General features: G+C 39.4%; 1 protein-coding gene across 2 annotated transcripts; it reads left to right on the forward strand.

The window, feature by feature from the left end:
* Nucleotides 1–12,664: 12,664 nt before the first annotated feature.
* Nucleotides 12,665–14,053, forward strand: LOC149176010 (17.4 kDa class III heat shock protein-like). Of its 2 annotated transcripts, XM_089423006.1 has the most exons (3): nt 12,665–12,782; nt 13,128–13,514; nt 13,604–14,053. In XM_089423006.1, the coding sequence occupies exons 2-3, from the start codon at nt 13,191–13,193 to the stop codon at nt 13,865–13,867; spliced, it is 588 nt and encodes a 195-aa protein (XP_089279132.1). In that variant the 5' UTR covers nt 12,665–12,782; nt 13,128–13,190; the 3' UTR covers nt 13,868–14,053. The 2 variants fall into 2 exon arrangements, with proteins under 2 accessions (XP_089279132.1, XP_089279131.1); XM_089423005.1 differs by lacking the exon at nt 12,665–12,782 and having other exon boundaries at nt 13,014–13,514.
* Nucleotides 14,054–16,622: the final 2,569 nt, after the last annotated feature.

Below are 16,622 nucleotides of genomic sequence, written 5' to 3' on the forward strand. Positions count from 1 at the left end.
CAGCAAGGAACTATCCCCGGTTGGAGCCAATGTTGTCACCTACTGCAAAATGTGTTTTCAGCTTCCCAAAGTGTGCAAAAGAGTAAATATCTTTGAAGCCATCTTTCAATCCACAGAAGCACTCAAAGCTAAATAGTACCCTGTGAATTGGATAGTAATCAGAATAATATTTCCAACAGTATGTGGAAGTCCAAATATGGACTTACGGATCAGAAGATATGGTCTGTTGAAGTTAAGGGGATTTTTCCCTTTGAAAGTATAGAAAGAAGAGCATATCAGAGGTCTGGGAGACATCGACGATCGCAATATCAGAGGTCTCGCAAATCGAAGGTCCTAGCGCATCGATGATCAGAATATAAGAGGTCATGGCATATTGGCACATTAAATATCAGAGCTTCAATATATCAGAGGGTCCAAAAGCGGAGCAAAGCGAATCAGAAATCAACGATTTTCGATAGCGCAAATCGATGATTGAAGGTTCCAAAGCACATCGCAAGAGCAAATCAATATCGTCGATTAGTGACTAGTGATCAGTGATATCGAAAAATCGGCGCGTCAGCAGGGTGACAACTCTAAAATGTTGCGATATTGTGAGTTGCGATATGTTAGTGTTAAAGTGTCGGGGAGGTCCAATTACGACTAACAAAGAAATTCAATGCAAAACCAAGGGTAGGCGAGCCTTTTCTCTCTCCTCTAGAGGGCCTCGTGGTGGAATACCATTGGTCTCGATAAAGCCATGTGGCGTCTGATGTCATCATGACGTGGCGGTACGACGGACACGTGGTTGGAAGAATCAGCTTTTTGAGGGGTCATAAGGGGCCAAAACAAGGTGAAACATGTCACCATTCACAAGGCGCTACTTGGCATTGATTACGTCACAGTCAGAGGTCACTAATCGACATTTTGTAACACTCAAAAAAGAAAAACCTATGATTGAAGACTTTTGATTAGGGGGCTCCGATAGTGAGGCTAGCCCCACGGTCACAAAGGGCATGAGGGACCAAGGGCGGAGCTAGAGGACGAGTACCAAAGGCCTATCACAATCTAAGATTGCAAACATGTAGCGGCTCCAATGTAAAATCCCTTACTAGAAACCTCTGATATAGAGGAGCTCCGATATAGGGCGTGTGGTCACTAGAGCAACTCAAAGGAATTGGACGTTAATCTATTTACAAAGGGAAAATGCCTCATCGATAGGAGAAAGAGGCCCTAGCACCTTAGGACTGAGCATCGGGTCACAACCCCTGGTCATATGATGAAGAAATAAAAAAGGGGCTAAAACAAAGGGGGCTAAAGATCCCGAAACTTGCCTGTTTTGTAAGGTTTCTAAGTATAATGTTTCAATAATGAGAACCTCTGATATAAGCATTACGACAGTGTTACTGGGCATTTCATGGCTATGATAGTGTTATATAGGAATTATAGAGGGATGGATGAGTCGACAGCTATGATTCACGAGCAACACAGAGCCCACCACTATTAATCGCTCCCAACTCTAGAAAGTGGGAAGTTCATTGAATTCACACGGTTAAGGAGGAAAGTGACAGGCAGAATGGCTAAATCATTAAGGCAGATACATGGCTTGAGAAGAGGCCATAACAGGAATGACATGGAGATATTTTCCTCCCATCATCATTCAGTTTTTCCTTTTTCTCTTATTCTGCATTTTTTGTATTTCAAGAAGGGAATCAAATCTATTGTAATCAGTTTGGCAGCCGAGCTATCACACGCTGAGATAGCTAGTCAATCAGATAGTTTATGCTCTGGCTAAGATATTTTGTAATAGATTTTCAAAGCTCTCCCTCTCTTTATAAAAAGAGGGAAGAAACACTTAATAGTGGTTCTATAATTCTACACCTGTGGGGTCCAAATTCTGTGATTCTACTTTTGGTTATATTTGCCTGTTCATGAGGGGCTCGAGCTATGTATTTCTAAATGTAATGGAATGTTGAATTGAAATCATTTTGAGGATTAATGTAACTCTTTGGTGGTTCGAATCAGATCAATGCGTAGTATGTTTTCTCCTCTGTATATCACTTCATGTACGTTCTTTCTCCCTCTGAAATAGTGTAATGAAGTTTTAGGTTTCACTCTTATTCATGGTTCTATGTTTGTTGCTAAGTAGTGAGAAGTACCTTTGTAGTTACAGATTTACTTGTGTTATTTGATAGCCTACAATACTTGTAATGTGTACTGATTTACTAATTGTTATTTGGTGATAAATGTATCCATGATGTATATAGTTTGGGACCTTAATTAGTGCTCCATTGTTTCTCCCATTCCACCTCTTTAGTCTTCCATACTTCTACCGGAACATTGTTTCTTAGGATTTTGTCTTGTTTCCAGCCCCATGCATCGAATTCCCTCCTCTATTTCCTCCTCTTCATTTTACTACAAATTCAAGATTAAGTTGCCTATTGTTGTATGTCATCCACCAAAACCAGACATTTCTCTTTGAGATTGGCCTGATTTATCCCATGTGCATTTAGATCCATGTATTGGTTTGAACTCACCTTGATGAAATATTATTGAACCAAGCCCCCTTTATTATGTTTTCAAACTACGTGACAATTGGAGTGAAGTAGAAAGCCCTACTCATAATATACAAAAGCACTCCTCTCTTTAAGATGTCCTAGGCACTGGTCTACAATCAACCCAGCGGTTGTCTCTAGGAAGCTTTCTATATCTTCAGATTGAGAATGACCAAGCACCATTATGAATACCCCCATATTTAAGAGGGATTGTTGTAAAGTGTAACTAGGTTCAGTCTTCATATTGACATGTAATTGCGATTTTATGTAAGAGATGTAAAGAAGATAAATAAAATTATTGTAATGCTTGCATCATGGGTTTCATGAGCAAGAGATTTTATTATAGTATAGGCTCCCATTGAGAGCCCTTGGGAACTTTGTCATCTAGTCGTAAAAGTATAAAGAGTCATTGTCATGTAATGAAGACATGTTACACATTGTAAAGAGTCACACTCGTCTATGTAAATTCATCCTCCAAGACCTTGTCACTAGCCCTCATCAAGTCGACCTACAACGAAGGGAGAAATCCAGAAGATGATGTCGGCCCTCCTTCAAGTGATCATCTCGCCCTAAAGGACTTCAAAGTAAGAAAGCTCGATCAAGCAATTCTAAAAAGAAGTGCGAAAAACATACAAGAGAAAGCATCTATCTCAGCGAAGCGAAAGGAAGGAGAGCGAAGTTAGTTTGTTTACTATTTTGGGAAGTATATCCTCCCATGTGCGAAGGAAGAAGATACGAAGGTGCCAAAATAAGGTCGAAGTCTTGCATCTACATCAAGGTTATCTTATTTGGGTAGAAGGCCTCGCTAGAAGGAGTCAAGTAGAAGTGCAATAGGTCTCTCTCTTGAGACTGAGATTCTCAAGGAAGCCGAGAAGAGGAAGACCGAGATTCTGAAGGAAGCCGAGAAGAGGAAGAAGAAGAAGCAGTGTCAGATAAGAGGCTAGTGACTTGGTCTTGGGAGGACTCTAGTGTCAAGGGTCATTGTCATGGTCTTGGTGTTATCAATTGAAGATATATAAGAAGAATTTTGTTTGTGTTTTCCTCTCAAAGAGTGAGAGGTTTTGCCCCTGGCTGACAAGCCTATATATTGTCTCTTGTCTCTCTATTTTTCCATGATATGGTAATTGTCTTGATGAGAAGAACATAATAATAATTACAAGAAAGAGAAGATCATAATCAAGAAGAAAAAGTGTTAAAATTGGCAACTAGGGCCAAACTCCATGTGGGTCATCTTATTTATGGCAGCTGATATTTTTCTTAGATCCCTCTCATCGAGAGGTGTAGGATTGATCTAAAGATCATCCGATTTTGATAAGTATTCATGGAGTTATGAATTTATTTGTGTTATAAGACAATTCGTCAAGGTCGGAAAGCAACTAAATAACACCCACCTGTGCTCAACGTTTTAGTATAAAAGGAGATGACTTGAGAGTCATTTCACACACACTCCTCTCTTGATTTCTCTCCACTCGCTTTGGGTTTTTAGTGGAAGAGAAATCTAGGAGAGGAAGCCCTAGACGTTGGATGAAAGGAGGTTGCGCTAGCCGTAGCAAAGAAGACAGGCCAGCGAAGCTATGGAAGCGATGACCTAAAGGAGCCCTTACCTTTGTCATGGAAGAAGTTTAACGCAACTATGGAGGAGGCCTTAACAAGCCCTAACCGCGGTCCTAGAGGGGAGATCTAACCCTAGACGCAGTGAAAGAAAGATCCCTGATTGCAGATACCTATAAGCTGCCCTAATGAAATCAAACCGCAGTCAGGGAAGAGATTTATTCACTGTCCCAAGGGTGATCCTAAGTTGTCTATAGGATGCCCTAACCATAGCAAAGAAGACAGGCCAGTGAAGCTATGGAAGCGATGACCTAAAGGAGCCCTTACCTTTGTCATGGAAGAATTTTAACGCAACTATGGAGGAGGCCTTAACAAGCCCTAGTCGCGGTCCTAGAGGGGAGATATAACCCTAGACGCAGTGAAAGAAAGAGCCCTGATTGCAGATACCTATACGTTGCCCTAATGAAATCAAACCGCAATTAGGGAAGAGATTTATTCATTGTCCCAAGGGTGATCCTAAGTTGTCTATAGGATGCCCTAACTGCAGTCAAACAGAAGGTCTTAGCCGCAACAATCATGGGTATTTTGGAGGACCGAATTGATGTAAGGGATACCAAGGTAGGGCAGACTGTTTTCAGGTTGCGTAGAGGTGTCTTGGGTGCAAGAAATGGAAGCGTATGACGTTGTATGGAGAGGCCTAAACACAGGTCCTATGTTGTTGTTCTAAAGATCCCTAGCCACAGTCAATAAGTATCTAGTCTCACCCTAACTGCTGGTCATGGAGCTGGACACAGTCCTTATGGGGTTGACTATGGGATAACATGGAGGATACAACAATGTGCTCTAACAAACATACTTGGAGCAGCATGCCAATAGGTAGAACTGTTGATGGCCTCACCTAAAGGCCGCCCACCAATGAAGCAAACAAAAAATCATCTAAACAACACAGTGATGCAGTTTAGGAATCTACAACAATGTTACAATGATGGGACAACAACAATACAATTGGGACAGCTGATATGGCATAGCACAATTGGGACAACAACTGTGATAGGACAACAACAATACAATTGGGACAACATCTATGGCATGGCACAATTGGGACAATAGCTGTGATATGACAGCAAGCAATACAATTGGGACAACAGCTGTGATGGGACAACAACAAAAGAAAATTAGGACAGCAGTACGATAAGCAAGGTACAACAAGCACATGGTGGCAAGCAGTGAGGTATAGTATGAGGCAGCATTGGTGAGTGCAGCAAGATGATAAGGTACATCAAGATGTTGTAGTACAGGAAGATGCAACATAAGGTGAAGCACTATGGTAATGAGGTCCAGCATACTGATGAAGGGTGCAGCACAGTGAGGTGGAGCGTGATGACGAGGTACAACACAATGCATGGCGATGGAGTCACCTGGGAGAATCGGTTGAAGCAGCATGTCTTCAAATAAGTTCAACTACCTCATGTATCATCTACTTAGAGATGATCTATGCTCTTACTTAGATAAGTCAAAGTGTTGACTTATGTTGTACATGTACTATCTCTCTCTCTCGCTCTTTCTGCTGAACTATTGAAGAACATATAACAAGAATTGATCAAGGAGTTCCCCACATTGGTGTTTGTCCCTGGCTAGTGCCACATCTTATGTCCTCTTGTCTTGGCTTGTCTTATGCGATCTATGTTTATGTTCTATCTACAATTTACTTTAATGCTAATGTGATTGCTAATCGGGAAAATATATTGAGCTAACTGTGAAAATTGAAATAAATTGCTCTAAGCATAGAAGACAAATCCCAAGCAAGAGTGAATGAGAAATCACCGAAGACAGTTGGGAAAGGACAAAAGGATCAATGGATTCCTCATCCCTCTTCTAATTCACCAAGGGTGAAGTCGAAGCAGAGAATATTATTAGAATGGCGCAACAGAAGCTTCTGATGGCCTACCTAAAGATCACTTCAATGGGAAGTTCAAATCTAAGGGTGGAAGGAAAAGAAAATGCCTTGGTTGTAATAATTCCGACCATTATGTGAAGGAGTGTCTGAATGGTAGGGACACATCACTTGATGATGATAACAATCATTCCATGGACATCTTCAATGATCGGAGGAATGAAAATTAATGCAAGTCATCAAGGAAACGACCAACTCTTCAAAGAAAGCAAGGAACCCCAGGTATGAAGAATCAAATGTTGTCTTTGGTAAGATAAAGCAACATTATCTTATATTGGTCCTCTCCCCCAGACTCTTTGGGAATCTGGCTTATTAATTTTAGTGCTTCAAGGCACTTCACCAGATAGAAGGGTGCTCTCTCTAATTTGGTAGAGATGGAAACAATTGTGGGATTATACTTGGAGTCGATGCCATCTATCCCAGAAAGGGTGTGGGGAATGTTACCCCTTAATTGAATGAGAGTAACTCGATTCATTTACAAGAATCTCTTTATGTACCTGATCTCGAGAAGAACCTGGTGTCCATTTCGGCAATGGAAGTCAAAATTTTCAGCGTGGCATTGATCGATGGAAAGGTACGTGTTTGAAAATGGAATTTTCAAATATGTTTTTGCTCATGGGTTTAGGGTTGGAAATTTGTATCAAGTTGCAGGAAGTCCTTTGGGGACCATGTCAGTTAACACATCTCATCTATAACACCGGAGGTCTACTTTATAGGGCCCTACCCGATGTGAGTTAGATGGTGACAGGTATGCCTGAATTCAAAAGGAGCTTGAAGGTACATGTTCGAGATGTACCGAAGGAAAATATTACAAGGGGACCATTCCCCTCTTGTAGCAGGTCCACAGGTTTGGAACAACTCAAGGGGTTTGAGATTCATGATCGGGAATCTCATGTATGCAGGTGGAAGAAAGCCCTCTATGGCTTGAAGAAAAACACCTCGGGCTTAATATGAGAGGATTGATAGTTGTCTGATGAAGCTGAGATTCACTAGGAGTGAAGCCGATCCAAACCATTGCTTGAAGGTTGTGGATGATAGACCTCTCATACCGGCACCTTATGAGGACGACCTATTTCTGACAGGTGCATACCCTCTCATTTGTAAAAGTAAGAGGGAGTTGGATTCCGGATTTAAAATGATGAACTGCAAGCCCGTGACTACCTCGATGGATCTTAACTTTCAGAAGTTATGTGGTAGGGATGTCGGACCTGTTTTGGGAAATGCCTCTAAGTTTCACAAACTCATACTAGCATTGATGTTCTTGGTGAACTCCCGTCTAGATATATGTTTTGGAGTTAGCATGTTGGACTCATATTTGGTTGAGCCTCATTGGATTGCTGCCAAGAATCACTTAAGATATCTTCAAGGCACAATCTCTCATGAATTGAGATACATTGTCGCAAATATGAAGTTGCATGATTATTCTGATGATGATTAGGCAGGCAGTGTGGAGGATCGCAAGAGCACTTTTGAGTCTTGGTTCTCTTTTGGTTTTGCTTCGATATCCTGGATGAGCAGGAAGCAGAAGTCGGTTACTATAAGCACCGCTGAGACTGAATACACAGCTACGAGTATGATCTCGTGTGAATATGCTTGGTTGTGGAAGCTCTTCAGTGAGTTGTTTATACACATGATGGATACCACCGTGATCTTCTGTGTCAACCAGGGGGGGATCTGATTGTTGAGAAATCTCATATTCTATGATTGCTCCAGCATATAGACATCAAATACTACCTTATTTTGGATATGGTACATCGATGAGCGAGAAGGCTCCATCACATTGAGACTGATGTACAGGTCGCAGACATTCTGTCGAAGCCCTAGGAAAGGTCAAATTTGTGACTCTCCCGAACAACTTGGAGTCATTGAGAGACCCTCTTATGAGGGTCCTACATGATGCATGCATTGAGCTCTGGGAGCTCCGGGGGGCTTGGGGTACTTCTTGGAGCAACAAGCGACCATAGGGCAACTCACCCTCCCCTAATGGTGCACTGTGTACAAGGTGAATGGTTCAGCCTTCCCCTGTGATACCCCGTGGCGACTTATGGACAGGATGAGTGGTTCTCCTGTCAAAGCATCCTACCCATGCAGTCTGGGACTCATGGGAAGTACCTCTCATCTGACCAATGAGTAGGGAAATGGGGTTAGGACCATAGTAGTACTATCGATGTGTGCATCGTTGTATCTACTGTACTCCCTATGCTAGGATGACCTCCATTGATCTAGGATCAATGGAATTGATCTGGGATGAGTATGAGTGGTTTGAGACACTCCCTTTTGATATTGATCTAGGATCAATTGGAACTGACTTTGGGTCAGTAAGAGTGACATAACTCACTCTCTTGGAACTGATCTAGGGTCAGTAAGAGTGGTATGACACACTTTCTTCATATGGAATTGAATTCGGGTCCGTAGAGAATGGTATGAGACATTCTCGAGCAATTCTTCTTCTTCATGGTTCAGCATAGTAGAACACAATAGAGCAGAGTAGAGCAGTGCAGGGCACTGATGGCAGAGATAGTACAGTTTGGCAGATGGATCAGCGGATGGAGTTCTCCCTAGTTGAGAGGGAGTGTTAAAATTGGAAACTAGGGACAAACTCCATGTGTGTCATCTTATTTATGGCAGATGATATTTTTCTTGGATCCCTCTCATCGAGAGGTGTAGGATTGATCTAAAGATCATCTGATTCCGATAAGTATTCATGGAGTTATGAATTTATTTGTGTTATAAGACAATTCGTCAAGGTCGTCCAGCAACTAAATAAAACCCACATGTGCTCAACGTTTTAGTATAAAAGGAGATGACTTGAGAGTCATTTCGCACACGCTCCTCTCTTGATTTCTCTCCACTCACTTTGGGTTTTTAGTGGAAGAGAAATCTAGGAGAGGAAGCCCTAGACGTTGGAGGAAAGGAGGTTGCCCTAGCCGTAGCAAAGAAGACAGACCAACGAAGCTACGGAAGGGATGACCTAAAGGAGCCCTTACCTTTGTCATGGAAGAATTTTAACGCAACCATGGAGGAGGCCTTTCTTATCCCTAGTTGCAATCCTAGAGAGGAGATCTAACCCTAGACGCAGTGAAAGAAAGAGCCCTAATTGTAGACACCTATACGCTGCCCTAATGAAATCAAACCGCAGTCAGGGAAGAGATTTATACACTGTCCCAAGGGTGATCCTAAGCTATCTATAGGATGCCCTAACCACAGTCAAACAGAAGGTCTTAGCCGCAACAACCATGGGTCTTTTGGAGGGCCAAATTGTTGTAAGGGAGGCCGAGGTAGGGAAGATTATTTTAGGGCTACATAGAGGTGTCTTGGGTGCAATTTGGAGGATAGAGACTATGATGTTATTTTTAGTAAAGGGAAAGCTTTTTTGAGACACATAGCCACCTATGGATGTTAGCTGGTCATGGATCTCCTTCAACCGATCGAGGAAGACATCTATCTTCTCTCACTTCTGCATCTGGTATGCCCTTGGGTGATTCTCCAAGGGCATATTCCTCTACACAGAAGTATGCTGGTACAATGTCTTCAAAGTGTCCCACATCTCCTTTGTCATTTCCTTCTAAGAAAAAATGTGGTACCACATGATCCTTGACCCCATCAAGGATGATTCACTTTGTCTTAGCCATTGTCTCATCATACATACCATTCACTACTAGGTCGACCGAGATAGCCATCGTTCTCAAGGTGAAACCTTTGATGCGATATTTTTTCTAGAACGGACAAGATCCTGGCCTTCTAGACTACAAAGTTGGACTCTATGTCTAGCGTGTCCTGATCTCTCATCTAATTCATGGCCATTTCACTGCTCTCCTTTCAACTCTTCCAAGTGTTTCTACTTCCCTCCTGGAAGTCCTCTGTTCGACTCTTGTCGAGTCTCTCTTCTTCCTGTTTGGAAGTTCTCAGTTTGACTCCTCCTGAGTCTCTTTACTTCTCATCTAGAATTTCTCCTTTGGACTCCCTCTAAGTCCCGATTTCCCTCCTGGAAATCCTTCTGCCAACGTCAAGTTTCCCCACTCCGATCATTTGTGTAACTATAACATTGATCTGGATTCCTACACTAGAAAACCGTCTCAGCAGCAACTCCCTCCTCCTTGGTCTTGCCCTTTTAGGTATTGTTCTGACCATAGTACCGCACTAGCTTCGCTCCACAAATTACCCACAGCCTCCTATGCCCCAATAAGTGAAGGATTAATCCACTTGACTCTGCGCAATCTCGACACCATCAAATCAACTCCCCTAGCCAACTGCGTTAACCCTCCTAGGCTCTGCGTGAGATTGATTCTGCCTCCCTTAGCCTCTGCGTTGCCTTTCTCTGGCCTAGAACAATGACAGAGTGCCTCTACACCACTCCTTTCTCTGTCGCCTTCTACAAGGATCAGCTCTGTCACTGGGGACCACTGAATCTGTTGCAAATGCTCTGCTTGGTTAATGCCTACAATTTTCTTATGATCTGCAACCACACTCTGATACCTTGTTGGAATTTCTAAGTTTAACCCGTTAGAAATTCTTCATGTACTATCTGGTTTATTGCTTCCTACGTTTTTAATTACTTAACAAGTTATTTACCATGTAAACACTGAAAATAAACACAAGTACAGTGTTAACATCTACAGATCATCAACTAAAAGAAAACAAGCACACAAGTGACACCGTTACTTTTGGACCAATGTCCCCAGAAAAACCCAATGTGGAAAAATCAGTGCAGCTATTCAGAGGGTTTTATTATTATACAGTTTTCATAATACAACTAAGGTGCCAGAAATGGCTCAACCAACATACAATTCCCTTAGCAGTAGTACCTCTCCTCGGAGATAGATATTTCGGTTGATTAATCACCAGATGAACAATCGTACAACAACAATTGCATCTTCCACTGCTCTGCATCACTCTGATAGGGACTGCATCACCCTACCCAGCTCACCAGCTCCCAGTCTGTCCCACGAAATCCTCCCAACGCTACCTTTTGGCCCTGTGTCATCTCTACTAACCTCTCTGACCTTTTGAAGCTTCTACGTCAGCCATTAGACCCTCTGAGTCACACACACTGGCCTCTCCTGGCTCTGTGCAGCTCGTAGCTACCTCTGCATAACACCCAACTGCGTCTGCATCAACCTCTCCAGGATCTACGTTGTCTCACTAGTACCAACTCTGCCTCTCTGTTATGTACTCACTGCCACTAGCTGTTGATCATTGATTCGATTTCTCTTAGCAAACCCCACTCTAGAAAATTGAACGACTCATCACTCTAGTGTGTTCTCCAACTGACTCTAAAGCCTCTTCCTATACTTTTATACCCCAAACAAGTACCCTATTTACTAAACCATTTGTTATATCGCTGCATCCAAGTATTTTGGTCAATTTGAAATTATTTTTTTAGAGTAGATTAATTAAACACTACAAATTTAAGTTTACCACAATGTGTTTTGATCAATTTGAAATTATTTTCTTATAATAGATTAATTAAACACTATGCAAATTTAAGTTTTTTATAAATGGTGAGAAAATCTATAATCTATTATAATTTATTTGTCAGTTGTGAAACTAGTTGTGAGGACACTCATCACTAGTTGTTGAATCATCACTCTTATTCAAGAAAAAACACACCACCTAGAATAACCAACTAGCTGTTCGTAAGGGGCAAACTTTCACTCCTACTCGAAGTCTCTAGGTCGATTCATCACTGTTATTCAAGGAAAATCACACCACCTAGAATAACCAACTAGTTGTTCCATATTCATTCTTTTGAATCCTTATGTTTTGAAGTTTGTCTTTTAGGGCCAATTTTCTATGGTCACTGTTATTTTCAAATAGCTTAGTTAGTGTCTCCCACACAGAAAATGGTGTAGCTTTTCCATGGAGATTTGAGATCACATGGTTTCTCACACCTTTCCAGAATAATTCTTAAAATTATTTTTCTTAAAATTATACTTGTGGAAAAACTTAATAATAAAGCTTTCCTTTTTAAAATTTTAACAATTTGGTAAACCAAAACTAAATTGAACTATTCCAGCTGTAGGTGCTTGTCCAGTTTTTTCCCTGTGGGTCTTGGGCCATTACATTTAAAGAAACAAGTTCAGTCAAACAAAAACACTTTTAAGACAACTATACAATTTAAATAATTTTTACTAAAACTTTTATCTTTAATTTTTTTCTTTGAATTTTTTTAGTCAAACTAAACAGTTTTAAGACAATTGTACACATTTAAATTAATTTTACCAGACTCTATTTTTAAATCATTTTTCTTAAAATTATAATTGCCTAAAAACTTAATAATAAAACTTTGCTTTTTAGAATTTTAACATTTTGATGAATCAAAACTAAATTGATGGCTTAAAAGTTAAATGTTTGTATTCTAAATTGGATTTTGTTCAGCGCCATGTAAAGCATAAATTATCTTTACCAAACTTTATTTTTAAATTAATTTTCTTAAAATTATAATTGCCGAAAAACTTAATAATAAAACTTTTTAAAATTTTAACATTTTGGTGAACCAAAACTCAATTGATGGCTTAAAAGTTAAACGTCCCAATTGTAAAGCTCGAGAACGTTCCACTCTCTTCCAATTTTTCCTCTCGAAGTTTCTATGTGCCTATATATCACGAGGGACGAGATCAGAACTGTCAATTGAATTTGCTTGATCGATGTCCGGCTTCTAGAGTTTTGGTGTTTGGAATCGATTTGCAAAGAATCTCACCCATCCACTGTGACTGCCTGTAATCCATTTTATTTCTTTTCAGAGGGTAAGTCTAATATACACTGTTATCCATTTTATTCTTTTCAGAAGGTAAATCTAATATACACTGTTTCCTTTTTCTTTTCAGAGGGTAAGGTTATCCATTTTATTCTTTTCAGAAGGTAAATCTAATATACACGGTTTTGCCTTTTTGGTTAGTAGGGTTTAACATTTTTGGTTGCAGGGTTTAAGCTTCTGTAGAGTCTTTTAATGGCAGCTAGGGGGTTTGAATAAATTTATGGCAATTTTTCGTCTGCAGAATCTTTTAAGGAGGGTTTGAATAATTTTATGGCGTTTTTTTTGGGGAAATTAGTTGAGTGTAACGTATTTTCTATGGAATTTGGTAATTCAGATTGAGATTTGAGCGATAAAGAGTTACCTGGATCGTGCTCTGGAAAAGCTGGAGAAGAGTTACATGGATCGTGGTCTGCACTTCCCGGAAAAGCTGGATATGCAGATGTTCAAGCTGCAGATGCTCAAAAGTCAAAAGTCAATGGAGAAGAGTCACATGGATCGTGGTCTGCACTTCCCGGAAAAGCTGGATATGCAGATGCTCCCTCTGTTATATGACAAGCTGCAGATGCTCAAAAGTAAGCTGCAGATGCTCAAAAGTCAATGCAGGCGGTTAGATGGGCATCACCATGAGGAGAACAAGGGCGTAGCGGTGGACATCGAAGAAACGCCCAAGGAGTATGTGTTCTGCGCTGACGTTCCGGGCCTTACCAAGTCCGACATTCAGGTAAATGGCGAAAATTAAATCCAGTGAGCAGGGTGGGTTTCTTGATTAGGGTTTCATTTTAGTGACAGGGAGGGTTTATTTTTTTGAAGGTGTATGTGGAAGAGGAGACGTTGCTGGTGATAGAATGCCAGGGAGTCAAGCGGAAGCGCGACGCGGTCGAGGATGAGGAGGGCTGTAAATATCTGCGAGTGGAAAGAAAGAGAAGCCCTAAGTTTGCCAGGAAATTCACGCTGCCTGGGGATGCCAATGTCGAGGGCATTTCTGCATCGTGTGTGGATGGGGTTTTGACTGTTACTGTGCCCAGGATTCCGCCTGCCATGGAGTTCAAAACAATTCAGATTTCCGTAAACTGACGATAGAGGAAGGCGTTTTGCTTAACCCTTTTTGTTTCTTTGTTCTTCAACTGTAACCAGGTGCTGTTCCATTTTTGTTCAATGGAATGGAAGCGGTTTTTTGTTTGGAGAAGTCTGGTTTTCCACTGGTGTCAGACGTGATTTCTTGTTTGAAATTGGAACAAAGAATTGATATCTGTCTGTGTGGGAAGTCTGGTTTTCCAGACGTGATCGCAATGCGTAAATGAGTAAATTAGAAGGGTAGAATGTCTTTTTCCCAATACAAATACATTATGATATGATTTTCTGTTTATGCACATGATTATGATTATGATTATGATTATGATTATGATTATGTGATTTAGATGAGGGACATTATTGTGTAATGCTGGAAATCATTTATTTATTTTTTACTGTCAAAATTACATTGTTCTTTAAATTATACATATATTATAATATATGTTTTTTATTTTTATTTTTATTTTTGGACATTAGTTAGTATTGGTGGATGTGAATATATGAAATGTTTTCATATGTATTTTAAATTTTATATGCCATTTGTTATATATATATGTATGTATGTATTTTTATATTTTTGAAGTAAATAATTTTTATAATTTTGTGTAAGTTTGTGTCGTTTCGATTGGGATTTAGATTAGAATTTCCATGAAACTTTTGTAAGATATTAGGATGAAAATGGGTTGTCTCATTCTTATTTCAAACATTGGATAAATCATTCATGTAGCATTGCACATTAATGTTAGTGTGATCTCCATTTTATATTATATTAGGAGTTCCCTACATTTCTGTTGCAAAGTGACCAATGCTCAAGATTATTTTGTTAGATATTTGATGTAACATTATTTTGGTTTAGTACCACACACAAGGGAAGATGTGACAATTGCATTGGTTGTTTGGTTTCACTTATCATTACATCTTCCTATTATAGAGTGGGGTAGGAAGAATAATCTCAATGTTTGTAAGTAGTAGATTTCTTTTATGTTATGCTCTATTTGGCATTTTGGACTCATGCCTTATCTATAAAAACTCATGGGAATGATTAGTTAGATAATCATTCCCAATTTTTTTGGAACATAATGGGATTGAAGACGCTTTGTAGCATGTGAAGTTTTTGACCCATTCCATCATGAACAACAATGACTTTGATTCACCTTGCAAGTACATAATATAGATATTGCCTATTTCTCTTGCACCTTGCAAGAGAGTGCAACCCCTACATGGAGTTAGTGTTATCCATGGAAAATGCACAATTTATTTCAAATTTTCATTGCACATTTTTGTTGCTGACATAGTGCAAATCAGTGGGAGCCTAAGTGATAGTTATAAGTTGTAAGGAGACACCTAGAAGCTATCATACATTATTCTATCTTTCATAAGCATCATTATACTCATCATCCTTGGTAAGAATAGAGGTGTAAAGGGGTGATCTTGGCTTGATGGAGGCATTGTTCAAGATTTGTTTAAGATATTTGGAGGAGAGTTTCATTTTGAGGCCTTTAGGGTCAAGGGCACATAGTTTGAGGCTTTTGCTACATATTTGAAGATATCCTTGCATGAGGAGATGTCATGTAGCATTGTTGACATGGTCAAACCTTCAAATGAATAATAAATGCATTCTCTAATTTATTTATTTTTTCTTTTGAAGAATGCAAGTGGACTTGATACCTCATCCAAAACCCTTCTAATAATATTTTATGAAGGGTTGAATCATCTTAAATTAATGGAGGAAAAGGTGGATAATGATATTCTCGATCTTTATTAATAATATTTTGATGCAAATTAGTTGGAAGGGAAATCCATAAAAAGAGATCCATTCTCATTGTTAAAAGGCCTAGGTGGAAGATAAGAATTTATCTCCCAAGTACTTCATTGAATATCTTTTAGGAAATTTGGAAGAAGGGAATTGGTTCAAGTTTTGGTTTCCTCATCCTTTATTCATTTCATGGATTATTAGGGTTTTGCAAGAATTTCCATTAGTTTGTTGTTGAAATATTATCTATGTGATGTTTTGATAATGATAGTAGGAAATACATGACGTGTTTATTTGGATTGTTGGAATCCACAATGCTGAGGGTCAACAATAAACACCTTGAAGGTTGTAGGAAACTTTACTAAAATGAGAGTGGGGGTGAATCAATTTAGTACATTCATGGACATAAAATTTATGTTTACTTTTCCTTCAAATATTTATCTGAACTTATTAACTAATAAGAAGAGCATCATATGAACAAAAAATTTAACTTATAACCAATATTTAACATGTAAATCACAACATAAAAATCAACAAATAAAAGAAATCACATGTGGACACCATATATAAATGGAAACCCATAAAGGGAGAAAACCACGAATTTGTTGTTGTGATGGAAAATCAAACTCATACTTCCTCTATTACATCAACTTTTGGAGGTTCCAACCTCTCTGCTATTTTGAAAGCTATAACTTATTGGGAAGCTCCTACTCCAACTTACATAATTTTTTTGCAGGCTAATGTTAGAGAATGTAACTAGTGTCAGTCTTCATAATGAGAGATATTAATTAATAAATTTATTTTTATTATTTTATCAAGCATGTTCTTCATTCTTTTGAAGTCAAAAGAATTCAAATTAATATATATTTGAGTCATGGCATTTGAGATTTGAAAATATGGATTTTTTTTTTGGGTCAATTATAGCTAGTCAAAAGGTTCAAGTCGTCCCTCTCTTAGTCAAGTCATCGTGTGTGGGTAATTAACACCTCATGATCAACTATTAAT

Source organism: Pinus tabuliformis, chromosome 4_1, assembly GCF_031772625.1.
Source record: "Pinus tabuliformis cultivar Carrire ecotype Pingquan chromosome 4_1, CPIR1, whole genome shotgun sequence".
NCBI classification, from domain to species: domain Eukaryota; kingdom Viridiplantae; phylum Streptophyta; class Pinopsida; order Pinales; family Pinaceae; genus Pinus; species Pinus tabuliformis.

Bases quoted from the DNA above. Each gene is read 5' to 3' on its own strand.
- LOC149176010 (XM_089423006.1), top strand. From the start codon at position 13,191: ATGGATCGTGGTCTGCACTTCCCGGAAAAGCTGGATATGCAGATGTTC. The intron at 13,515-13,603 runs GTAAATGGCGAA...ATTTTTTTGAAG, and splicing joins TTACCAAGTCCGACATTCAG to GTGTATGTGGAAGAGGAGAC.